This window comes from Nycticebus coucang, chromosome 14 (assembly GCF_027406575.1).
Source record: "Nycticebus coucang isolate mNycCou1 chromosome 14, mNycCou1.pri, whole genome shotgun sequence".
Classification (NCBI taxonomy): domain Eukaryota; kingdom Metazoa; phylum Chordata; class Mammalia; order Primates; family Lorisidae; genus Nycticebus; species Nycticebus coucang.
Genome location: NC_069793.1, coordinates 57,847,400 through 57,873,101, shown reverse-complemented (window position 1 = coordinate 57,873,101; position 25,702 = coordinate 57,847,400). Strand labels below are relative to the sequence as shown.

Genomic DNA, 25,702 nt, shown 5'->3' with positions numbered 1-25,702 from the left:
AAAACATAAATCAGTCCTGCTGTATGGGGACTCACCAGGGCCCAGATTATGCAACAGACAGATGTGACTCAGGAAAGCTCCTCAGGGGGGAAGCCTGCAAGATTGTGAGCTGCTAAAGTGCAGTAACCAAATCCGCTTCCTCTTCTTGCACCCAACAGCACCTAGATGAGTTTGGGCCAAGAAGGGGCTGGAGGAAAAGGAGGAAGGGAAGGGAGCCAGTGAGTGGAAGTCAGCAAGTAAGGAGTCCTGAAGCAGATGTTGGGGGCATCATTTTAAATTTAGCAGTTCTTAGGGAGGAGGCAAAGTGGTGGACTAGAAGCAGCCCCTGCCCGGTGCTCTCAAGGAGAGGACTGAAAGTTGCAGGTAGATGCCTACCTAAAGATGGGCCTTCTTAGAGCATTGTAAAACACTGTAGAAGTGACTAGGGACATTCAGGGTGAAAGTGACAGGGTGATCCATTTGGTAAGATTGGAAAGTACCTGGGGGAAGCATCCACACGAGGGTGGAAGAGAGGAGCCTGGGGTTCTTTGCTTCCTCTGTGGACGCTGTGGCCCAAAGCGTGAGGGCACCCCTGCCACCATCACTACAGACCTTCAGACTGGTCGGGACGTTACTTAGAATCTGTGCAGTGACATTGCCCTAGAAATCAGGCACAGCAGGAAACTGGGGACTCTCCATTGCTACCACATCATTCTGAGCTCTTGGGTCCAGAGTGCCAGGTCTGCATAGGGCTCAGCTTTGCTGCAGCCACCTCCCCATCTGGGAGGAAGCAGGGAGAGCAGACTTTCTGCATGCCCATGACAGTGAGCCCATGGCAGATCCGAATAGATCAGATTTTCAAAGAACAGGCACATTTTAGTTGTGGCAATGAATGCTTTTCTAAAATGATATAAATTTTGAATTATTTTTTAATCAAGTCATATTTCTGTTAAACGGGAGTGCTTGCTTTTTAAAGGACACCAGAGATTAAACCTAGTGGGTTGAATTCAACCCACAAATTTATTTTGGGTTTGTACCATGGGTATTTACTGGATGGTCTCTGTAGTCATTTCCATTTTTACTTCTATTTTGGGGTTTTTAAAGAAATTTTGTTTTAATGTTCTCCTTTCATTTTACAAACTTTTACTTATTACAGTTTATTTTAATACTTATTAGACTTTTCTTAACATTTAGTTTATATTTTTATTTTCTTGCAAGTTAGTTGTAAATGATTATAAAAACAATAATAGTCTTTATAGAGAAATTTTAAACCATAAAAAATTAAAGAAATAAAAAACACTCATACTACCCAAGAGCTGTCATTGTTAATATTCCTTCCAGTTTTTTTTTCTTTTTTCTGTTTCTCTCTTTGTATTAGGTATTGTTGATAATTTATGTACAGTTTTATATTATGCTATTTTTCATTTAAAATTGTGATTTCCCACATTATGAAAAGAAAGCACACTGAACGTGATGTTTATGTAATATTCTAGTACATAAATTCAAAATAATCTGCTTGATCATTTTATAGATGATGAAACTGAGGCACAGGGAGATTAACTTTCCCACCAGCTATAGCTAGTCAGTACCAACCCTGGGCAGTCAGATCCATCTGTCTGCTGGTCTCCTAGTTTTGGAGTGTAGCCTTGTGTGTGCTGTGGTCAGTCACCACCTCTAGGGGGAGTGGTTTTATCCAAGAACTCAGAGCCTGCCACCATGATGCGCCTTTCAAGTGAGTTTTATCTTGGCAAAAACTTTCAAGTTGTCCATGTAGGTACTACCCACTGTTACAAAATGAAATAACACCTTTCTTTTTAAATTACCCAAGCTCTTTGCCTTGTCATGTAGACCTTTGAAATGCTAAAGAGTCTTTAATAACTACCAGGTGTGGAACACCTCTTATGTGCCAGAATGTGCCAAGCCCTTTGCACATGTTTTCTTATTTAATCCATAAAATAACCTAGTAAAATGTTTGTTTGTTTTTGCAGTTTTTGGCTGGGGCTAGGTTTGAACCCACCACCTCTGGCATATGAGGCCAGCGCCCTACTCCTTTGAGCCACAGGCACCGCCCATAAAATGTATTTTATTATCCTCATTTTAACTGGGAAGGAAAAGAGGCTAAGAGTAGCCAAGGGGAGGTTCAGATCCTTGTCCGTGTGGTTCCTATGCACTCATGCTCTATTTTTTATATCATCCTGATTCCCTGCAGCAAAAACCACTGTTTTGGGAAGTTCTTCACTTTTTTGACAAAGGCTTCTTGGCCCCTAAAGGTGATTCATCTTCCTACGGCAGCACTAGGGCATGGCCTCTGGGTTTAATGAGGCGCAGCACTTGCAGGCACCTGGAGCGCCTATCCCTGCCTGACCTCTAGATAGCATGGCTGTCTCAGACCTCTCACTGCAGTGGCGGTGGCAGTGGCAGCGGCTGTGGCAGATGTGACAGTAGCATTTTTTGCTCTCACAGGAAGAGGAACTCTGGGCTGTGGGCCTTTCCAGCTGTAGGCATAGGTACCATTCCAAGAGTAACAGCACCTATAGTTTCTGGCCATTTCTGTGGAAATTGGCACAAAGGAAGTTCGGCCCAGGCACTCAGTCTTTAGGTCCATAGTTTATACCTAGATGACCTCCTGCAGAGGCAGGCCTCAGGGAGAAGAGACCTCATAGGGCCGGGTGCTGGGCTCTGTCTTGATACTCATGCTTCACTGAAGTGCAACTGTGGGGATGGTGGTCAAGTGTCAGGCACCCAGATTGCTAACAGGCCAGCGCCCATCCTGTCTGCAAAGGAAGGGAGAAATGGGTGTGGAGAGGTGCAAGAAAGGTTGAGAGAATTTCATCTAAGGACTATATGGTCGTTTTAGAAATGAGAGGGGTTGAGAGTCCCAAGGCTAAGTTTTTCAGAAGTCACCAGTTACCATGAATCGTAAGCCCGTGGGCACCTTGGCCCTGAGGGAGCTCTGAAAAGCTGCTCCATGGGGCATGTCTCAGTTTGGCACGGCAGGACAATGCTCTCTGGCCTCTGTGCGTGGAGACCAGAGCAGAGGGGCAGTGCTTCGTAGTGAATGGGGGACTGAAGAAGCTCTGCCCCTTGTCACTTCTTTTTCCTTTACATGCTCATGCCTGTCCCCTTTTGGGCTAGGGAGCTCAAGCCTTATAAGAGGGGCCCTAATCTGTCCTCCTAACTCAGAAGCAGGCAGGCTACCATACTATCCTGGCATTGGAGCTGGCAGGCCAGGGTTTGCATTATGGCCTGGTCACTGAGTAGCTCTGTAACCTTCACACCAAGTCCTATACAACTTCTGTCTTGCATAGATGTTGATTCCTCCCGTGGTTTTGTATAAGGATTGAATGAGGTTCAATATAAGAAAGCAGCAAGTCGGGGCTGACCAGGGGTGGGGGGTGGGGTGTGCTCAGTCAATGTGTGAAACTGAACATGAGGCCTGTCTGGCAAAGGAGCCACCAACAGGACCAGTACTTATTTCTTCACCTGGGCTTGTTTAGAGATTAACTGGACATCCATGGAAATGGACAGCCCATACCATAACCATGAGGACCAAATGTGAGGCATGATTAGGCCCCCAGGTGGGGAGTGGGTGGCCAGAGCAGAAGCCATTGCCTTGTGTTCCATTGACCCGCTCAGGGGTCATTTCTCAACCACTTCCTTACTTGGTTTGAAGCCCTAAGAACAAAGCTGATTATCCATAAGGAAAGGAATAGGACAAGAGGAGCAATAGTAGCAGCATTTGCTGAGCATTTAATATGTACTAAGTGTTAACTAAGTTGTTACAACCATTATCTTAATCCTCACTGCACTCCTATGAAGTAGGTGCTATTTTTCCCATTTTATAGATGAGCTGAGATTCAGAAAGGTGCTGATTTGCCTAAGGTCCCTCAACTAGTAAATGAGAGAATCCAAGTTTGACTCTAAGCCGAGGGCACCTCTTGGAGCTATGCCAATCTGATCTAATGAGTATGGGAAAGCATGGACCCACACATAGTGCTGTGTGTGGGATTTAACCTGCTACACTTAGTGCAGTGTGTGTGTGTGTACTTATGTGCTGAGTGTGTGTATGTGCATTTGTACTTATGTGGTATGTTTACATGCTTTTTTTTTTTTTTTGCAAAAGTGTATCTGCTAAGCACTGCTGCATGCTCGCACATGTCTTGTGTGAGTAAGTGTGCTCACAATACTGTGCCCAAAGTGTGGGAGAGTGTTGAAGAAGGGAGTGCTTGACTCACCCTTTATCTGCCAGTAGGGGTTTGATTTCCACTGTATGTCCTATGTGGGGTGGAAAGATGAAAGGCACATGCTCTTGTTACAGTGGTGTATCTAGGAAAGAAGACCTTGTCCAGAAAGAGAATATCCACCTCTGACTGAGAACAGCCCTGCCATTGCACACAGTCCCGGCTCCTTCAACCTCAGTGGCATGTGGGCCTCACAGAGCAGGAGAGAGAAAGAGCCTGATTAAGTAGGAGGGTGCAGGGGAAGTATCAGGTTGATGGCCAGAGAGTGGGCAGGGCCAGAATGGTCTGGAATTTATTCAGAATGTGAGTTTATTCAGACAGGTCTACCCTGGGGGGAGGGCAGCAGGCCCCTCCTACTACTCCCCTCTGCTCCTAACTCCTGAAGGGCCCTGGGGCCCAGTGGGCTCTGGACTCTGGTGGGAAGGACTTCATCATGGTTTGGCGGTCCTTCTGACCTAGTAGGAATCCTTTGTTGCTCTTCTAGGCTGAGGTAGCCCAGCTTCAAGAGCAGGTGGCCCTGAAAGATGCAGAAATCGAGCGTCTGCACAGCCAGCTCTCTCGGACTGCAGTTCTCCATGGTGACCAGGCAGAAAGAGGTAACTGGCTTGACTGAGTCAGAATACAGTTGTTCTGGGCCCTGGGCCTGCTCTGATAAGTGGGTGTGTGTGCCTGTGCCTGTGTGTGTGGGCATGCTAATGTGCACGAACATACATGTTGGTGTGAGCATGTCCAAGTGAACAGAAGCACGGGTTTGCTTGTGCGTATGCACACACGCGTATAAAGCACAGGTCTGTTAAGCAATCAGCCATGGAACCCTCCCCCGACCAGAGGGCTCAGCTCTGAAGGCTTTTCTCAGGTGGACGGCATTCTCTGAAACTCTGTGAAGCCACTTCTGGAGCGTTTACTGAGAGTGTAGGAAATGCCATGCTCTTTTCATTTGATCAAAAGGCCTTGTTTCTGTGTCATCACCAAAGGGGAGGCTGTCATAATTTATTCAGTCATTTTGTGGATACCTACCTGTCATTTATACAAAGCCCTGAAGTTACAGAGGCAAATTAGTTCTTTTTCATCCTTATGATTCCAAATGTTACCTCTCAGACTTTTCTTAGCACCCTACCTCAGGTAGGTGCCCCCTGTCCTGTTGTTCCCTAACTCAGCATCCTCCTTATTTCCTTCATAACTCACTGTCATCCCCTCATAGACTATATCTTTCTTAAGAACATAGCCCCAGAGACCAGAGCAACATTTAGCCTGTTGTAGGCTCTTAAGAAATATTTACTGGGCGGCACCTGTGGCTCAGTGAGCAGGGCCCCGGCCCCATATACCGAGGGTGGCGGGTTCAAACCCGGCCCTGGCCAAACTGCAACAACAACAACAAAAAAAAGAAATATTTACTGAGTAAGTGAGGGTTGGTGAATGATCCCTGAGGAGTTCCAGTCTAATCCTCAACTACTCTTATGAACCCATATTCTACATTCACAGCTGTTTGCCCTCAGCTTCTCCACTCACCAGCAGGCTGCAGAGCAATGCTGGGGAGGGCGTGTAGTTGTGTGAATTGCTGCCACCATCTAGGCTCATCTCAGCCTCACCACAGCTTAGTCCTTCTGGAGTCTGGAAGCCATGAAACTACAGATTAGGCTGGAGAAGGAAGTTAGTGCCGACGTTAGTGCCAACAAGTTCATTGCCCACCTTTCTCAGTGTCTTCCCAAGCCACTGGATGTGTCACCCCAGGGATGTGCCAAGGCCTACCCTTAGAGGCTGGATTCTACCTAGATAGCCTATACTATCTCTAATGTCAACCCTGGGTGGAGCGTGCCCCACGACATGACCTCTAAGCCAGGAAGCCTTCTCATTTCTACCCCAGGCTTCCCCACAGTCCAAGCCTTCCAGACCCCACCCTATCACTGGCTACCAACTGGAGTTGGTGTTTTGGTTATTTGTTCCTCAAGTTGGGTTCTGACCAGTTAATCAAAGTTTGTCAGTTTTTACCTGGAGCTTGTTACCCCCCCGCCCCCAACCTGAGCTGCAGAGCTGATGTCCACGGCCAAGATCCTCAAATAATCAGCAAGCACTCTCTGCTTTACTCTGAAAATGAATCCCTGCAATTATCTATGCAGTCTGTAGATCTACTGTTGCTAATGTTGTTGGATGTAACAAATATCCCAAAAGGAAATGCTCTGCCTGCACTTCTGTTCCCTTGTGTGAGTATAGACAGCCCTATTCCTGTGTGCGTATAGACAGTCCTATTCCCAGTTTAGGGATGGGTGACATTCTTCTTGGAAAGCTAGCTATGTGCCAATTCCTAGACCTCTAAGTATCTGGAAAATGACCTCCAACTCCTTTAGACATTGGCCTTTAACCTGGCTCTCCAGACAGTTTGGGAAGAAGTTAAAAGAGTCCCTGCTGGGTCCAAGTGAGAGAAGACCATGAGTTTTCCACCACATACAAACAGATCCCTCAGCCCATAGAGAAATTCTGTAGTTTTATGATGACATAAGATTTTCTCTTAACCATAGAGTTTGTGTTAATATATTTATCAATGCATCTAAACATTTGTTAGTCAATTTCAATGGCATCATTTTAAATTAAACAAAATACCCAACTTTTTCACATAATTTTTATTTCCTGGTCACCATTCAGGTGTAGACATTTTTTTTTTCTCCTATTTTAATTAGTTCTCTGCCTGCAATCTATAAGATTGTGATTTTCTTCAAAACTAGTGTAGCCAAGGTATATGCCTACCTTGAGTGGCAAAGGATACAAATGTCTGCATTCTTAGGAGACGTTGGCTGTGAAAGACTTTTGGGTCAACTTTGAGTATGTGGCGTTTTGATTTTGCCCATAAATGTCTATGAAGAGAAGGCCTGGCATGGTGGTTCACACCTATCATTCCAGCACTCTGGGAGGCTGAGGCAGGAGGGTCACTTGAGGTCAGGAGTTTAAGACAAGCCTCAACAATGGCAAGATCCCCATCTCTACAAAAAATAAAAAAAAAAAAAATTAGCCCAATGTGGGGGCACATGCCTGTAGTCCCAGTTACCTAGGAGGTTGAGACAGGAGGATCACTTGAGCCCAGGAATTCGAGGTTGCAGTGAGCTCTGATCATGCCATTGTGGTCTATCCCAGACAACAGAATGGGACTCTGGCTAAAACAAAACAAAAATGTCTATAAGGAGAAGACAAAATACTAGGTTCATTCATTTAGTTATCTACTAAATATTTAATGAGACTGACTATACCAGACATCATCCTGGCCTCTTTAAAGAAATAAAGGAACTGTGTTCACATGGGAAGTCATCAAGTTTGAACTCGAGGAGCATCTTAATATGTGTGGATAGCTGTTTGCATTTATATAAATAATTATTTTTATACCTGTATTCTTTTAGACCAAGAAATTCAACGTCTGAAAAAGGGGATGGAAACTCTGCTTGTTGCCAATGAAGATAAGGTAAGATGGTCACTGGGCACCTCTGTCCTTTCCTTGCTAACACTCCTGGCTCTATTGGGCCCCTGCTGGTCTCTAATTCGTGTGACAGGGCCATGCTCATCATGCCATTGTCACAGGAATGTGTCAGGAGAATGGCTTCTGCCTCCTGGAGACTTGGCCTCAGATACCTGTTTCTGACTTGATGCCTGGGAACTTTGCCTAAATGGAACCCCCTAAAGGCAGATGAGAGCCCTGCCTGTGTCTGCTCATGTGGGGAGCATACTTACTTCTGTGGTTGCTGGCATTATCTCCGCTCCTTCTGCAGTTCCCAGCACTCTCCATGTACACAACATAATGACAGAGCCATCAGAATCATTGGGTAGCATACGGTGCCTCAGTTTACCCTGCTACCTTTATATTCACATCTATTTCTAGCATTATTATAAATGGCCACCTCTATAAATAAATAGCACCTAACTAGGGCAGCGCCTGTGGCTCAAGGAGTAGGGCACCGGTCCCATATGCCGGAGGTGGTGGGTTCAAACCTAGCCCCGGCCAAAAACCACAAAAAAAAAAAAAAAAAAAATAGCACCTAACTAGTATACACTTATCTCTGAGGATCACAACCCGGCATTTTATAGCTGAGGAAACAGACTCAAAAGCTTAAGTAATTTTGCCCAAGAGCAGGCAGCTAGTAAATAGCAGAACCAGGTTTCCCCACCCAGGTTTGTCTAGGCTTTATAGGGCCTTTCAAGTCTCTAGGCTATTGCCTTGAAAGACATGATGTCTTCTCGGAATTTCCTCTGTAGTTTAACGTATCTCTGACTCCTAAGAAACAGGTGAGGATGGTGGGATAAATTTGACAGCTATATTTTAGTCTTTTTTTCTGTAGCTCTAGAGGCTATACTCAGACCAGGAGGCATATTTCAATGGCTGTTTGAGGAGGAGTAGGAAGACAGTGAGTTTGATATTTGTTAAAATATTTAAGCCCAGTGAAGTGTGTCTTAGTTCTTGTTGACTCATAGCCTTCAGGTAGAGTCGTGATTGCCCGTGTGAGTTGACTGCAGGGCAGACCACTGAAGTCCCAGCTCTATAGATAGGACCTGGATATGCTTTTCCTTTGGAGTATTTCATACATTCTACATGGGGTTTCTTCTCATTGTGCCCTAAACATACCGTGAGGCCCAAAATGAAATCATCTGAGATGACAGTGATGAGTGATGGTGTTAATCTAAATCTACTTTCACACGTCGCCAGGACCGTCGCATAGAGGAGCTTACTGGGCTGTTAAACCAGTACCGAAGAGTGAAGGAGATTGTGATGACAACTCAAGGTAGGAGCATTTTCTTTAAGAAACACTCCATCAATGGTGTTAAATTTGGGACATTTCCACCAGAAGATGTTTTGCCTCCATTTTGGAAAAGATGCTCCTCGGAGAATGCAGCTGTTTAGACTTTCCTGGATGGTAGAAAATTGATAGCTGTTGATTTCCAGAAATGTATCAAATGGCAGTCAGCTCAGAACTTATGGGGCCTATCCAGGTCACCCCCTGCCCCAGCCAGGGTCTTCTGCCCATCTTACCAGGATGCCCCTTGGGGGCAGCAAGTGGAGCAAGGCTGGATAAAAAACCAACTCATGCTGTCTCTGTCTACCTCCTTAGGGAAATTCAAGTCCCCAGCAGATTCAGTGCGCCCTCTGGGAGCCTTCTTTGAGTCACTGGGTGCCTGAGTTACCACAGGAAGTCACAGACAGGGAGAGCTGCCGTGTTTCACATTTGCTGTCCACACTGAAACCAATGTGCAGGCAGCATCAGTGTCTTCATGGACACGGTGATGCACATGCCAGGCTGTCCTTCTTTTTGTTCTGCCACTGACCTGGGTTCCCATCACAGTCCTGAGGAATCAGCAGTTTTACTAAAGATAGCCTCTGTGAGGCAATCAGGAGGCTTTGATTCTGGCTGAGCCACTGCTGCTTAGGAAAAAGCCAAATGTCCCCTGTGCTGTGGCTGACTGGTCACTGGTCTCTGCCAGGGCCCCCCATGCCCAGCCACACCATAGCCCTCTTTCTCTAATCCTTCAGGTCTTGGTTCAAGTTAACTCTCAGGATCTGATTGCTGATGCTGAGGAGTGATAAGGTTGGAAGCAGGGGGTGACTCACTTCTGTTCTGCAGATGAGCTTTGACCTCAGAATGACCTGATGACAGCCCTTTCTCAAATACCCTGAAGAAAGAATCTTCCAAATCATACCCTTAATAGTCTCTTTATATATTTCTTAGTCTTTTTTTTTTTTTGGGGGGGGGGGGTATGGAGGCGGGCGGGAGACTGTGTCTTACTCTGTTGCCCTGGCTGGAGTGCTGTGGCATCATCATAGCTCACAACAGCCTCAAACTCCTGGATTCAGGGATCTTCCTGCCTCAGCCTCCCAACAGCTGGGAGGTGTGCACCACCAAACCCAGCTAATTTTGCAGTTTTTACTAGAGATGGGGTCTCACTCTTGCTCATGCTGCTCTTGAACTTCTGAGCTGAAGTGATCCTCCCACCTCAGCCTACCAGAGTGCTAAGATTACAGGCCTAAACTGTAATGCCCAGCCATCTTAGTCTTTCTTCTTCTTCTTTTTTGTTGTTGTTGTTAAAGCAATAGTTTATTAGAAGATAGGAAAGCTTCCAACACAATGGAAGGGGTCCTGACTGGGTTGCCCATCTTAGGCTTTATTACTGAGGAGAAACAATGCAAGGATTTTGTGGTACAGTTGTAGGTTTCTAAACAAGTCACACTGTAGTGATCACTCCTTCTGCATTAATGATTCCAGGGCCTTCCGAGAAAACGCTCTCAATCAATGAAGAAGAACTGGAGGGAAGTTTCAGGAAGTGGAACACCACAAATAAAGGCCCTGAAGATTTATTTAAACAAGAGGTATCATGTTTCCTCCCATGACGTAGCACATCCTTGAAGCATGCCTCCAGCTTGGGGAAGAATCTGGTCAGACACTGGGCAGGCATACATCTTGACGGGAGAATAATTAAATCAGTGGAGTGGCCCCCCAGCCCTGGGGGGTGGGGGGCAGCATGGTTTATACCAGAACTTTCAAGGATAGGAATTTTCCTTTTTCACTGGGTTTCTTGTTTATGTGTGTCTTTCCATTCTGGAATCTAAGCACAGACCAAAGGTGGTATTTGTCTTACTTATCCCGGTTTCTCCAGGGTCTACAGTAATGCCTTATACCTAGTAGAATTCAACAAATATTTGTTGAATGAATGAATGTATCTTGCTCATTTAGAGAGATAATGGCAACTTCTGAAGTGATGCCTTCCTGCACCACAGTTATCCCTTCCTGGCCTCATAACCAGCACACGTATTTTCCTTCTCATCTCTTTTGTTTGTTTAGATTCTTGTCCTATTGTATGGATCTCTCCAGACTAAGGCTAGATACAAATAAACAAACAAGTCCATAGGTACGAATGTCAGGTGGAAGAGGGGCTTCAACCTCGGATCCAAAAGAATCATGAAACTGCAGATGGTCAAACTGAAATGGGTGTGGGTGGTCCAGCTCAACCCTTTCAGTTAAGAGAGGAACACAAGTGTCACCCAGTTATCCACTTATCAAGTGAGAATACCCCCAGATTGCTGGCAATTACAAAAGAGCAGTAACTGCCACTTCAGTACGGTCACTGTGATGAGTGGTGTGTGTGGTTTGTTTATTCCTCATGACTCCCCCATTGGGAGCCTTAGTTTACTGCGATGAAGCTGAAATTCAGAGAAAGATTGGTAATTTGCTCTAGGTCACACTTCAAGTAGATGGCAGAATCTGGCCTTGAGCTGAGGTCTATTGGACCACAAAGCCCAGGCTTTCAACAATTACACTACACTAGCACTCTCGGAGGCCAAGGCAGGTGGATTGCCTAAGCTCACAGGTTTGAGACCAGCCTGAGCCAGAGCGAGACCCCATCTCTAAAAATAGATAGGCATCATAGCTGGTGCCTGTCGTCCTAGCTACTTGGGAGGCTGAGGCAAGAGAATCACCTGAGCCCAAGAGTTTGAGGTTGCTGTGAGCTATGACACCAGGGCCCTCTACTGAGGGTGAGAAAATTATACTACAATGTCAGGGTTGTTTCTACAGCTGACCAACAAGATGCTGGGCTCTAGCAAAGGGAAGCAGTCTTTGCAGTCAGCGCAATACTCAAGACATAGGACTGTGTTCTTCACACCAGCACGAGCTCATGTTTGCTCCACCTCTTTCCTTTCTTGCTGAGCCCATTCTCATTTCTTAATGTCAAGCTCAGCTGTTCTTTCCTCTGAACCCTTCCTAACTTTCTCACCAGTGTGAGAGGGAGTCTTTCCCTCCCTTTTTCTCCTGTATTATGTTACAGGTGTCAGTGCCATAAGGACATGTTGCCTTGTTCTTTTATCCTAATTTACTTGTCTTCTCTCCAGATGTTGGGAGTGCTTGCTGCAGACCTAGTACAGGGCCTGTTAGGTGGTAGATGTTGCTGATGTTTGTTGAGTAACCATATCAATCAGGCTTCTCGCATTGCAAGCAGCCAAATTTGACTCTGGATAACTTAAGCCAAAGGAATGTTTTTAAAAGGGCATGTAGTGGTTCGGTGAATGAAAGGAAAAGCTGAAGAACCAAGCTCAGAAAGGGCAGGATCGGCAGAAACCCAGGGGCCCAGGTCTCAGGACTCTACTGCTGAGATATGAACATCTGGGGCCAAGGAAAGAGAGGCACATTGGCCCAGATGGGTAGATATACCTACCCCCTTGGCATCTCAAAAGAACAAGGTGTCCATATTGATGTATCCACTATGGCTGTACCCAGGGTGGAAATGTAGCTCCCTAAAAGGAATCATCTAAAGAAGAGGAAAAGATGGTGGGTAATCCCCAAACAGCAACTGCCCTCTACACTGGCTCTTTTGTTTCTGATACAGATGCCTCCAAGGTGTAGCTCTCCCACACTGGGGCCCCCTCCACTGCCACAGAAGTCACTGGAAACCAGGTAAGAGGCCTGAGCATTTCCCCAGAGCCAATGTGCTCTCAGGCCTCCCTTGGGCCTCCTAAGGTGGGTGGGCAGTGACTGACCATGCATGGTGAGCATGGACACTGTGTCCTGGGCACACCCATGCTCCAGGTCACAGTCACGAACCAGGTCTCTCTTTCCTGGCTGCAGAGGGCTTTCCTTTGCTCAGGCTGAGAGTCTAGATCATTGTCACTGAGAAAAGGCCAGGGGTTAGAGCCTCAGAGGAGAGGCGGCTGTAACTCACGTATCCTCCAGTGGCTCCTGAGAGCTGACAGCATTCCAGATGTTGTTTCTGTCAGCCTCTTAGAAATGTCTTTCCTGTTCTCAGGGTGAATTTAGCCCTTAGACCAGTGGTTTCTCAACCTTCCTAATGCCGCAATGTAATTTTCATTGTTACAAAGGGGTTGTGACCCATAGATTGAGAACCGCTGCTTTAGACAATCCAGGTTCCCTAGGGAGGGCCGTTTCTCTTCAAAGGGAAGCTGGTCTAATGAGTTTGGGGTGCTTCACAACAGTATACTTATAATGAGCTAGATTCTGAGGTTGCTTGGCTATCTGGTTCCCTTTAAAATGAATCCATGTGGAGTTCCCTATGTCTGCACTTTAGGACAGGTTTTCAAATTGGACCCCATGTAAGGGAACTATAACAGTGTCATTGCCAAGAGCATGCTGTCTTTCAGCTAAGGTGTCCAGGGAAGGTTGTCATGAGCATGGCAGAAGCTTCCCCAGCATGGTGCCAGGCTCCAGAGCCTACATTCTCTGAGCCCACATTGCAGAGAGCAGTTGTTCCCCTGAGCCATTAGCACCCAAATGACAGTGTCTCTAGGCCTAGTGACTGGCCAGTCCTTAGTTTTGCAGGATAAAAAATTTGATTTATGGGTTCAATCAAGGGATGTAAACACCAAGGAATTCACATGGCTCAGACTCACAAGAGACTAATGTATAAAAGATACCAACTTATTCATATAAACCAAGAAAATATGACTGCCAAGGAGATTCGGCACAAGGTTACCTGTGTAAGCACTGGTAGCATTGCCTCTTCTTTACCTATAGTCCCAGAGAGAGTAATAGCCCTCTGAGCAGATTGCTCAGGGCATGTGGAGCCAGAGAAGAGAGTGGAAGGATCCTGGAAGGTAATGCTTTGGAGCTGGCTGATATGCTCTTCCACTCTAAGGAGGTGCTGACTCCTTCCGTGGCTTACTCCTAGACCAGCCTAGCATCACTGCCTTTCCTCTGATTTGATTCTAGATATTGGTCCTCTTTTATGACCACACAATAGTCACCTCCCATCAAAGCAACAGAATTGAATGTATACTAGCTTTTGAGCACTGCCAAGGACTTTTCATCTGGATTTAAGTGATGTCTTTGTGCCTTCACCACCACCGTGTCAGACCAGGCCATCTCCCAAGGTGGGCCAGTCTCATTTTATATATAATGGCTCATAGAGAGTGACTTTATTCTTGGCCTTGACCTTCAGCCTAAGACAGACTACTAGTTAAGCATTTGAAATGTCCTCTTAGTGATATCACATACCTCATTCTCCAACTGTTTCTTTGTTCATTTTATTTTGTGTTTTTTTCAGAGCTCAGAAAAAACTCTCCTGTAGTCTAGAAGACTTGAGAAGTGAAGCTGTGGATAAGGTCAGCCCATTAATCTATCCATGAAGATTACTGAGTTATTTCTTTGGACCCAGTATAGTCCCAGGATACACTCACAACATCCTGATCCTTACCATGTAGAACATTTTATAAAGTTGTTAGGGAGGCCAAAATTACATGAATATTTTGAGAAAACTAGTCAGGTGTAGTCCAACGTTCCTAGAGAAAAGACAAATCAGAAAATTCTGCCTGGAGTTTGCTAAGAGAAGATGTTGAAGTGGGCAAAGGCTTGGTAGGTGTCCAGTTGGCACAGTCAGGTTTTGGGAAATGGTGGGGAGCAAGAGGCAGTTAGGTCAGAGCCATGAGTCAGGTCAAGCCAGAAAAGATCTTGAATGTTAGACCTGTATCACCAGGGCACTTAGGGGCATCCTAGAGATTTTGAGTTTAGGGAGTCATATGGATAAAGGAGATGATCCCGGGAGTAAGGAGAAGGATAATTTAGGATATTGAAAAGGGAGCTACTGTACGTCTCAGAAGATATGAGAAAGCTTTGTGGTTCCTTGTAGGGGGTAGCCTTTGATCATGTAGGTAGACCCCATGCTGCAGGAAAGGGTTGCGGGGTCTTGACCTTAGCCACTAGAGACAGGCATAGCCCCTCGGTGAGCCCATGCTACATACCACCCCCGGGTCTCCATCTGTGGGCCAACTCCCTGGTGTGTCAGTGGAGAAGCCAGGAAGGTTGGAGTGAGCAGGAACTGTAGCCTCAGTCAGTGGCTTTGCTCACATGGTCATGTGCTTCTCGGTGCCCTGGTCATATTGCTAGCAGCTGCCCAGGATATCTGTCCATGAGATGGACAGGGACCTGTGTTTCCTGGCATAGATGGCAATTACCTAACATGGAGGTGAGGAGGGAGGAATGAGCCTTTCAGAGGTAAGCAGGTAGGTGGTTCTGAGTTGTTATTCGTGACTAACACAGGTTTCTTTTTCTTCACATGATTGAAATCTTGTCACTCCATAGTGTGTCAATGGGAACCAGATCTCCCCGGTAATAGAACCCAAGGTACATTAACTTCATGCCCTATCACCTATTCCTGGTTGTACTGTTTACTAATATTTTAATTTAGCAGGTCACGGCTTCTGTAACCTTAAAATGTTAGTGGTCAGGGATAAGAAGGCAGGAGGAAAGACAGAACTTCCTTCCCCATTTTCAACACCATTATCTGTGGGGTAGGATTTATTACCACCGTTTTATAGGCTCCAAGAAATTAATCCTTAACAAAGCAATCTAGTTTTAATCATTGGGAAGGAGAATGTTATGGTCTCAGGACACAGAGGAGCGTGGTAACTCTCATCCTTTCTGTGCTCATCAGTTGTGATTAAAAACACACAGGAATCCACTCGGTCCCCCTTTAATGAACAAGCCATGCTATAAAAATCCCATTAGAACTGATTTTCTCCAAGGAATCCTGTTGTGGAAGAGGATTAAGTTTCCAGGTCGGTACACAAATGTTGAGTACATAATGAACTGAGATTTGTATAATGAGCACCATCTCAGCCACACCCAACCACTATTTACAGCATTATATGAGAAATGGGTTGTAAAGCCAGTGGAAACACCTGTGAGTATTTCCTTTCCCTGTGTTCTGCCTTCACATCCTTGTGAGATGTTGAGCTCCAGGGCTTGCCGACTTCTGCCTGAGAATGTCATTTTATATTTTCATATCAATGAGATTGAATGGAGCATCTCTGCCCTTCCGGCCACATGTGAGAGGAAGTTTCTCTCTGCCCTTCTCCATCGATGTAAGGCCTTCTCAGTACTGGCGTGATTGGTGTGTCAGTTGGGCTGCCATTTCTTGGGCCTTCTGAAATGTACAGCAAAGGTCTTCTGCTTTCTCTCCCCGCCTCCCTCCCCACCCCACCATCCAGGTGCTGTTCGTGGGCACCTGGGTTCAGGGCGCACCTCAGGCACCTAAGGGGTTCGTGTAGTCCCTTGGTAAATTGAGAAGCTTCCTGTGGAGGCTGCTCTGTTACATCTTTCATTTAGCACTCCCCTCGTCCCTCCTCAGTCAGGTCACTCACAGGTGTTTTCAAAGCACATCTGTAAGTGATCTCCTCTCTGGAAGCACACAGGCTCAAGCTTCAGGGCACTGATTTGATTACCAAGAAATATGAATGACGTGGTACTGTTTATAAAGAGGAAGTATTCTAGGTTGAAATGTAATTCTTGTATGGCTTTGACCATAATCATAATCTTCTGCAGACTCAATTAGTGCAACTTGGCTACCCCTCATACCCATGTACACCACTGTCCTCCCCAGGACCTCTCCACAGGTACAATAGTCTGTCAACAGCATCCCCAACCTTGGTGTCTGGCCTTGCTTACACTGGCCTTTGCTGTCTGTGACTGAGTGCTGGTTACATGGTGGACACTCTTGTACACATACTCTTTTCCAGCTCTGCCTTTGTGACACACCTGAACTCCCAAGGATGTGTATCCACTGATCCTGGCTTTTAAGGGAAAAGACCATCTCCTCTACTTCTTTTTTTTTTTTTCTTTTGCAGTTTTTGGCCAGGGCTGGGTTTGAACCCGCCATTTCTGGCATATGGGGCCAGCACCCAACTCCTTTGAGCCACAGGCGCTGCCCACCATCTCCTACTTCTGACAGCTCTAGAATATAAGTCCCTCGCCCCTTCCCTGTGTGCTCTGTTCTCTGGGCTGAATGCGTGTGGGGATCGCAAGCCTTTAAAGCTCCTCTCAGTCTCCTTGTTATCAGCACTGGTTTCCATTGTATTCTTTTTTTTTTTTTTTTTTTGTAGAGACATAGTCTTACTGTACCGCCCTCGGGTAGAGTGCCGTGGTGTCACACGGCTCACAGCAACCTCTAACTCTTGGGCTTCTGCGATTCTCTTGCCTCAGCCTCCTGAGCAGCTGGGACTACAGGCGCCCGCCACAACGCCCGGCTATTTTTTTGTTGCAGTTTGGCCGGGGCTGGGTTTGAACCCGCCACCCTCGGCATATGGGGCCGGCGCCCTACTCACTGAGCCACAGGCGCCGCCCCCCATTGTATTCTTTAAGTTGTGCCCTGGACCAGACTTGATGGTTGTGCTCAACAGGTAGTTTGACCTGTGCCTTCCTTGATCCAGAGACTGCTGTCTCTCTGAGACCTGGGCATATGATGTTTTCTGTGCGTCTGTTTATCTCCTGTCTACTGTGTACTGGGCCATGAGCATGTTATTTTATGGCAAACTCGAGGCAGGAATTATTATTATTCTCCATTTGGAAATGATAAAATAGAGGTTCTGAGAGGTGAAAGAGAAAGGTTTGCCTGAGTCTGTCTGACTCAAAGCATGGGCTCTTTCCACTCTGGCCTGCTGCCTCTCTGTTCTAATTTAAAGCAGCTGGGTAATCAGTCTGCACTGGCCCTTTGCCTGGGGTTTGCCTTCCCCCACAGCCAGGGTAATTCTTACTGGAGACAGGAGAAACACAACTAGAGCTGGGCATCCCTGTTGTCTCTGTGTTCTGTGTTGCTGTTGCACTGCCTTCTCTAGCAGTGAGTCCTTCCTTCCCAGTTTTTATTCTTGGCCTGAACAGAGTTCAGAGAGCCCTTTGTGTGACCCTTAGTTTCTTTTGCTGTCTTTCTTACCTATCTGGGCCACCTTTTGAACCCCAGCCTTGGGTTAGGTGTGAGCTCTCTGCATCTCAGCTTCTCAGGGAGCTCCCTGGGTGGCCCATGTGGCATCCTTGGCTGTGTCTGCCCTGTTCTGGGGGAGCATGTGTGCAGCCGGAGACCTGGTTTTGAGAGCCCTTCATCCTCCCATATTTCCTATATAATGTGGAGCTTGGAGTCATGCCCTTCGGTTCTCTAAACTTTTTGAACACTGTGTTCAAAACCACAATCGGTGGTTCCTGGGTGTGACTCCCATCAAAATAGTCCGAGATGCTTGGGCGTTTTTCTTGTTTGTTTTTATTTATTTTATTCTTTTTGAGATGCTTATTAAAAATACAGGCTCCTGGGGTACACTTCTAGAGGGGCTGATTCACAGAGCAGAGGGAACCTGGCAATTCATGCTTTTTGACAAGTGCCCAGATGATTGAGACAACCAGTGCATGAACTAACATTTGGAAACTGTTGATCTTGATCACATGTTCAATCACATCCAGTCTCTACTTCATGGGTCATTAGAAACATGAAATCTCATGGCCTTTATCTCCCAAGGTCCTAATTATTCCTGCTTCACTGGCCACTTCTTTCAGAATTATTTGAGTTTATTTTTCTCTTCCTGTATCTTTCCTTTCTGAACTTATTTATGGAAGGTTATATTCAGTGTTCAATGAATGAATTGAATTTCGTACAATTTCTAGGACATACATTCGTAAGCAAACTGAATTCAGAAGAGTACCAGACACTTGGCTTTTAGCTAAATGGAACTTCAAAAGATGTCTCAGTCATGGCCGTCTGCCTTTGCTGTTTTGACTTGCCAGTTTGGAATCTGTTTTGTCTTTCACATTACTTTTCTTATGAGTCCAATCAAGTGACCCACAGTTGATTCCCTCAGCGGCATTGCTTCGATTTCTTGCTTTCCTTTTTTTTTTTTTTTTTTTTATTCTTGCTCTCGTGGTGAGTTCCACTGTGTTTCCCTCAGGTTTGCAGATTTAGGGGCCAGAATATGCTTCTTGACTAAATAAACTCTATTCTTCCTCTCTTTTAATCTAATTTCTTTGGGACCTTTCCATGGCCAGGGTCCAAGCACAGAGCCCATGAACCTAAGCTCCTAAGGGAAGTGTGTTAGCATACAGTTCTCTGGCCCATTTCTTGTTGTCATCTCCCCCAGAGGTGTGTGTATCTTCCTGCTTTGCCTAATGTGGTGTTTTTCAAATAACTATTATTACAATACGGGCTTTTCTTTTTTTCTTTTTCTGCTTCAAATTGAAACAGTAATCCCCCTGCTGTAGCATAGCCTTCTCCCGGGCAAGGTCCATGTAGTTTGTGCACTTGGTCAAGCCATGCACAGGTCTGCCCTTGCCTTGGTCTGAGTAAGGGCCCTAATTGGCAAAACTGCCTCTCTCCTGACTACAGGAAAGTAAGTCTGGGAAAAACAGAGACGCCCAGACCAAACTGACCTCGGTCTCCTCTCTCACAGGATTATTTCTCTCTCTCTCTCTCTCTCTCACACACACACACACACACACACGAGAATGAATGTGATAAAGCACTAGGTAGCTTGTATTAGGATTCTGGTTTGTGTATTCAAAGTGCTGAAAGAACCATCTAGCCTCTGAGCACTAGGCCATATAACAAAGGCCCCCTTTGCAAGACATCACCACTTCTGGTTAGAGGCAGTTGCAGTCAGTCCTAAATTTGGGCTTGACTATGTCCCTGTGTTACTGTGTGGGCGTGTGAAAGTTTCCTCCTCAGAAGTCTGGTCTAGGTCCCGTTTCCTGGTCTAGGCTAAATGATGCTTGAAAGGTCTTTAAGTCAACCTAAGTGAAAAGTGGCTCTTGGAGGATAGGGAGTTGTTCCTGTTTTCAAGAGTTTCCTAACTGGGTTTGAGTCTCAGACTAAATCTCTTCTCTCCCCTTCCAATAGGATGGCTCTTTCCTGGTGGACCACAAATACCCCACATTACCTGGGAAGCTTTCAGGGGCTATACCCAATGGAGAGGCTGCCCTATCTCCCACTGCTGGCAAGCCAGATGCCACAGGGAGCAGCTTGCAGAGGCTGAGTGAGTGTCCAGACCCTGGGCCTGGTGGCCTCTGAGTAGCGTGCTTGGCACTTCCAATGATTGTACAGATCCCTGCACCTACTGCTTCAATCTACAATTGGAGAATGGTGGGGGTAGGTGGCGGGGACAAATTGTACCTTGGGAAGTCCCATTTCTAGGGACTCCTGAGCCTAGGCCAGCTGTTTTCTAAGGTCAACACTTCAGACCAGGGTGTGTATGCCCCCTACTTCTAGCTGCGGCTACCCTAGCCTCATCTTCCCTCCTCCTCTGTCACACCCCTTCCTGTCCTTCCCAGCATCCCTTCCCCTCCCTCTCAGACACCCGCTTCCCTCTCCTGTGTCTGCCTTCTCCTCAGCAGCCTCCCTACCACCAGTAGGAGGACAACGTGGGCTCTTCTAAGTGTTAGCACTTCCTTAGACAGATGAGGTCATTGACCAGCAGGCAGAGATGTCCATCTACAAGGATCCTTTTGGTGATAATGACCCGAAACTACAGGGGCCTTTGCTGCTTTTCATTCAGAATAGGCCATCTCCTTCCATCAATAGTGGCAGATTCAATGGGGCCCAGAAGGGAATGTTCTGGTCCTGGCAGAGCTCTCCCCACTCCTGACTCCTCTGTCCCAGCTGTTCCCTGAGCTGGCCCATGTGTTGGCTTCATGAAGGCCAGTTTTGCCCTAGGCTGCAGGAGCTCCAGATCTGCCCTAGTGACACTCAGGCTGGACCCAGAGCGGCTTTGGCTCTCTTTCTAACATGTGCGCTATGAGCACTGGTACCCACACGGGAGCTGCACTTGGCCTAGTGTATTCAGGCTCTGCTGCTCCTCCTCTTTCTCTTGAACAAGTGTATTTCAGCCTGTTGGAAAGTGGCCCTAGGAGCATTTGGTCCCCTCACACGTGACCTCCTCTTAGTCTCCATCACCACGCACCCCATTCCTCTACATGGGATTGTTTTTCTTTCTGTTTGAGTTTTTCTCTCTCGCTCGATGACATCATTTTGTTTATTTCTTTGCTTCCCTATAACTCTATTGGGCTGGACTTTGGCCTCTCTTGTTTCCTCATGTGGCTTCTCTGCTTCTTGGTTGGCTGGAGATCGTGGCCGGAGTGTCAGTGCCCCTGTATTAGGTACTGTACCAGTTCCAGGTGAGATGGAGTGAGAATGCTTTTGTTTCCCTGTCCTGATACCTCCCTATCCTGCCTGCAGTCCTGCATCTCCCTCTGAGAAAAGAGAGCAAGCTTCTTGTTGTAATACTCCATAAGTATTTGGACCCCACATCCTTAGAATTTGAAGACATGAGTTCACCTGTATTTATAACATTGAGCTCGCTAATTTCTCAGAGAAAGCCTAGAGTATGCTTAAGTCCCAACTGGTCTCTGGGGTTTTGCTATGGAGTTCTGTCCTGAAGCCAGAGCCAGGTAGATTCTTCTGGACTCCCACTGAGGGATGGCCCAGGCTTAGGGAAGAGCGTCCCAGACGTCACATCCCTTACTCTTATTTACACATCATCTCATTTTCCCAACCCCAGGAGACACAGAAAGTGCTTGGGATGACATTGCCATGGCAAATGACCTCTCTTCCACATCATCTGGCACCGAATCAAGTCCCCAGTCTCCCCTGACACCAGATGGTAAAAGGAGTCCCAAAGGCATCAAGAAGTTCTGGGGAAAGTAAGTTGGTGGTGATGGTCATAATAATATTGCTTGAACTTTTTGACTGATTGAAGCCCTTGGTCCATTAGACATTGGAGCAGAAGTAGAAGCAGGACATTCATGTTTAGAGAGAAGAATCTGCATTATTATAGCTTTAAGAGCTGAGAGAAGGGGAAGTGCGAAAGGCCTTACATACATCATTCATTCTGAACACCCACCCACCCCTCACCCCCGGACCATATGCCCTGCAATTTACACTTAGCCAGCTTCACTCTGACCCCCAGGGGGAGTGGCTCAAACCCAGAGGGAGGAGCAGAATTGAGGCTCAAGTCTGGCTGGAGAACAGTCACAGGTTTTGGTCGTTGATCTCCAGGAAGGTACTAGAGGTGGTACCTTCCTGGAGTCCCGGATCTGGCCTGCATGGCCTTGCAAAGGAGCAAGGGCACTGGCCTTTCAGACTGTCCCCTGATCATCTCCATGGGATTCTTCTCCATGTAGAATTCGAAGAACTCAGTCAGGAAATTTCAACACTGATGCACCAGGGATGGCGGAGTTTCGAAGAGGTGGGCTCCGGGCAACTGCAGGACCAAGACTGTCTAGGACCAGAGACGCCAAGGGACAGAAAAAGTAAGTTTCTCATACCAGTCCATCTGCAAAGAGCCATGTGAAATGCTGGTCAGGATGGAGTGGGAGGGGTGCTGATTGGCCCAGAGCCTCTGGAGGTGGAAGGCAGGAGCCCTTAATGCAGCTTCTCATCTTGCCTGTTTGACATGTGTAGACATTGCTTGTGCTTACAGGTACCCTGAGGTGAAGGCAAGAGGCTTCAAGCTGGGGTGAGAGATGAGCCCTCAATAGCTCTGCACACAAATAACCTGTTCTCAGTAATGCCTTACACACTGGATTGAGAAGCCCTGGTGCAGCCATTAAGAACACAAATTCTACTATGTAGAATCCCAAACCTGGGTTAGAATCTCTGCTTGACCACTTCCTAACTGTGGGCCCCAAACAAAGTTATATAATCTCTCTATGCCTTTATTTCCTCATTGTAAAGTGGAGTCAAAGACAAGTATTTTATTAAAGTTCTTATGAGGATTACATGGTCTACTGCCTCAGCTGCCTGCCTTTGACCATCAGTATCCTTCCAGGGGTGTTGAACCTTTTTTCCTCCCCTTCCTTTTTCCCCTTCCCTTCCCCCTCTTTCCTTCTCACCCTTCTCCTCCTTTGCCCTTCCCTTTCCAAGTCTCATTCCTTTGCCCTAGGTAGAGTGCTATGGAGTCATCATAGCTCACAGCAACCTCAAACTCTTAGGCTGTAGCAATCCTCTTGCCTCAGCCTTCCAAGTAGCTGGACCATAGGCACCTGCCACAATGTCTGGCTAGTTTTTCCATTTTTAATAGACATGGGGGTCTTACTTTTGCTCAGGCTGGTCTTGAATTCCTGAGCTCAAGAATCCACCTGCCTTGGCCTCTGAGAGTTCTAGGATTACATGTATGAGCCACTGTGCCTGACCTCAACCTTTTTTCTTTTCTGGTGTACGTTGTTAGAATAAAAGTTATCTTGGGCCACACAGTAAACATACAAAACTAATGAAAGCTGATGAGAAAAACAAAAGGTCAAACACTACAGATAAGCAAAACAGTGGTCAAATAATCTGCATGTGACCTGTGGGCCTGCAGGTTGGACACCCTCCCCCCACCTGGCATTGTCTCATACCTGCTTCTGGGTGAGCCTCCACTTTCCATGCAGAGTCTGCAGAAGGGGTGCTAGTGGAACTAGCCACATCTGCCATAATCTCATTGTGCCAAACTGTACTGAAGGGCATTAATTAAAGGGAAGGTGCTAGAATCAAAATGGGAAGTTACACATTGCTGTTCCCATTATACCCTAATTAAAAAAATAAAAATAAAAGACATTAAACTTGGGCCAGGCATGGTGTTTCATATCTGTAATTCCAGCACTCTGGGAAGCTGAGGCAGGTAGATCACCTGAGCTCAGGAGTTTGAGACCAGCCAGAGTAAGAGCGAAATCTCATCTTTAAAAAATAGCCAGGCATTGTGGCGGGTGCCTGTAGTCCCAGCTACTTGGGAGACTGAGGCAAGAGGATCCCTTAAGCCCAAGAATTTGAGGTTACCGTGAGCTGTGATGCCACGGTACTTTACCAAGGGCAACAAAATGAGACTCTGTCTAAAAAAAAAAAAAAAAACAAAAAACAAAAACTTCTCCAGAGGTGTCCCTAGTAGACACTCTCCAGTAGTTATTAGCTTTATCCTCTTTCCTTCAGTCTCTCTGCTCTGAGAAAGAGTGTCTCACTTCAAAGCAGTGCAAGGAACCTTTATTCCTGTGTCCTGGGGAAGCCCCTTTCTGTGAGCTTCCCCATCAGGCAGCCTCTGCAGTACCTTGTCTCCAGCAGAACATCTGGGTTACTCAGCCAGGATCAGAGCTGCTGGGGACCTTCCCCAAAAGTAGATCATGACATTTTAAATCTAACCGAAAGATGAAGAGTACAGTTTAACTCTTTTAGTTCCCTCCAGACTGCCATTCAGTGGTGCAAAGTAAAGGTAATTATTGGATAAGAAAGGGCACAACTCAGATATTATTCTGAGAAATAATACAATCTAGTTTCCAATTAAAGGAGAAGAGCATTTCCCTAAATGCTTCACATTGCTCACAGACCCTCCTCACCTGTGGAGGAAATCCTTGCTTATTTTGCACATGGGTATATGATACTTGCCTTCCCTGGCCTGCCAATATCAGGTTTCGAGGCTTTGCCAGGTCCTCCTGGTATATGAGACACAGGACCCTTCCAGATCCAGTTGTACTCAGATGGGTATCCCCAGATACCCATTATACTTCAGGGCCTTCAAAAGAAATGTGAGACCATTAGATTTTTTTTTTTTTTTCTTGAGACAGAGTCTCAACTTTGTCACCTTTGGTAGAGCGCTGTGGCATCATAGCTCACAGCAACCTCAAACTCTTGGGCTCAAACAGTCCTCTTGCCTCAGGCCTCCCAAGTAGCCAGCATTATAGGCCCCTGCCACAACACCCAGCTATTTTTTTTAAAGACAGGGGTCTCGGGCGGCGCCTGTGGCTCAGTGATTAGGGCGCTTGCCCCATATGCCAAGGGTGGCGGGTTCAAACCCAGCCCCAGCCAAACTGCAACAACAACAAAAAAAATAGCCGGGCGTTGTGGCGGGTGCCTGTAGTCCCAGCTACTTGGGAGACTGAGGCAAGAGAATCGTGTAAGCCCAAGAGTTAGAGGTTGCTGTGAGCCGTGTGATGCCACGGCACTCTACCCGAGGGCGGTACAGTGAGACTCTGTCTCTACAAAAAAAAAAAAAAAAAAAAAAGACAGGGGTCTCACTCTGGCGCAGGCTGGTCTCAAACTCAGCCAATCTGCCCATTGCAGCCTCCCAGAATGCTAAGGTTATAGGCATGAACCACCATGCCCAGCCTAGACCATTAGCTTTTAAAGGCCAGAAAATTAAAGGAGGTGGTCTGAGAAGTTAGCAACCAATTCAGAGTCATTACAAAGTGAGCCACATCCATGGCCAGGCATGGTGGCTCATGCCTGTAATCCTGGCACTCTGGGAGGCCAAGGTGGGTGGATGGCTTGAGCTCACACTTTTGAGAGCAGCTGTAGCAAAAAGCGAGACCCTTGTCTTTACTAAAAATAGAAAAACTGAGGCAAGAAGATCACTTGAGCCCAAGAGTTGGAGCACTCTACCCAGGGTGACAGTTTGAGACTGTCTCAAAAAAAAGAAAAAGGGGTGGTGCCTGTGGCTCAGTGAGTAGGGCGCCGGCCCCATATACTGAGGGTGGCGGGTTCAAACCCAGCCCCGGCTGAACTGCAACCAAAAAATAGCCGGACGTTGTGGTGGGCGCCTGTAGTCCCAGCTGCTCGGGAGGCTGAAGCAGGAGAATCGCCTAAGCCCAAGAGCTGGAGGTTTCTGTGAGTCCTGTGACTTCATGGCACTCTACTGAAGGCGGTAAAGTGAGACACTGTCTCTACAAAAAAAAAAAAAAAAAGAAAGTGAGCCACCCCAAGAAAGCTCATCTACTATATATTTCATAATT

At 46.6% G+C, this 25,702-nt stretch overlaps 1 protein-coding gene across 24 annotated transcripts in view; it reads left to right on the top strand.

Moving 5' to 3' along the window:
- PPFIBP2 (PPFIA binding protein 2) overlaps nt 1-25,702 on the top strand; it is a 156,256-nt gene that overhangs the window by 115,822 nt on the left and 14,732 nt on the right. For 17 of the 24 annotated variants that reach the window (XR_008374180.1, XR_008374182.1, XR_008374181.1 and 14 more), the window contains 11 exons: nt 4,705-4,816; nt 7,607-7,668; nt 8,905-8,980; nt 10,457-10,560; nt 12,573-12,640; nt 14,244-14,301; nt 15,278-15,319; nt 19,848-19,983; nt 21,071-21,121; nt 21,505-21,646; nt 22,127-22,255. Coding sequence is in view for 20 of the 24 variants with exons in the window: in XM_053561076.1 (XP_053417051.1) it covers nt 4,705-4,816; nt 7,607-7,668; nt 8,905-8,980; nt 10,457-10,560; nt 12,573-12,640; nt 14,244-14,301; nt 15,278-15,319; nt 19,848-19,983; nt 21,071-21,121; nt 21,505-21,646; nt 22,127-22,255 (980 nt within the window). In the remaining 4 variants the exon portion in view is untranslated. The remainder of the gene's footprint in view (nt 1-4,704; nt 4,817-7,606; nt 7,669-8,904; nt 8,981-10,456; nt 10,561-12,572; nt 12,641-14,243; nt 14,302-15,277; nt 15,320-19,847; nt 19,984-21,070; nt 21,122-21,504; nt 21,647-22,126; nt 22,256-25,702) is intronic. The other 7 variants (XM_053561075.1, XM_053561086.1, XM_053561082.1 and 4 more) reach the window with 2 other exon arrangements.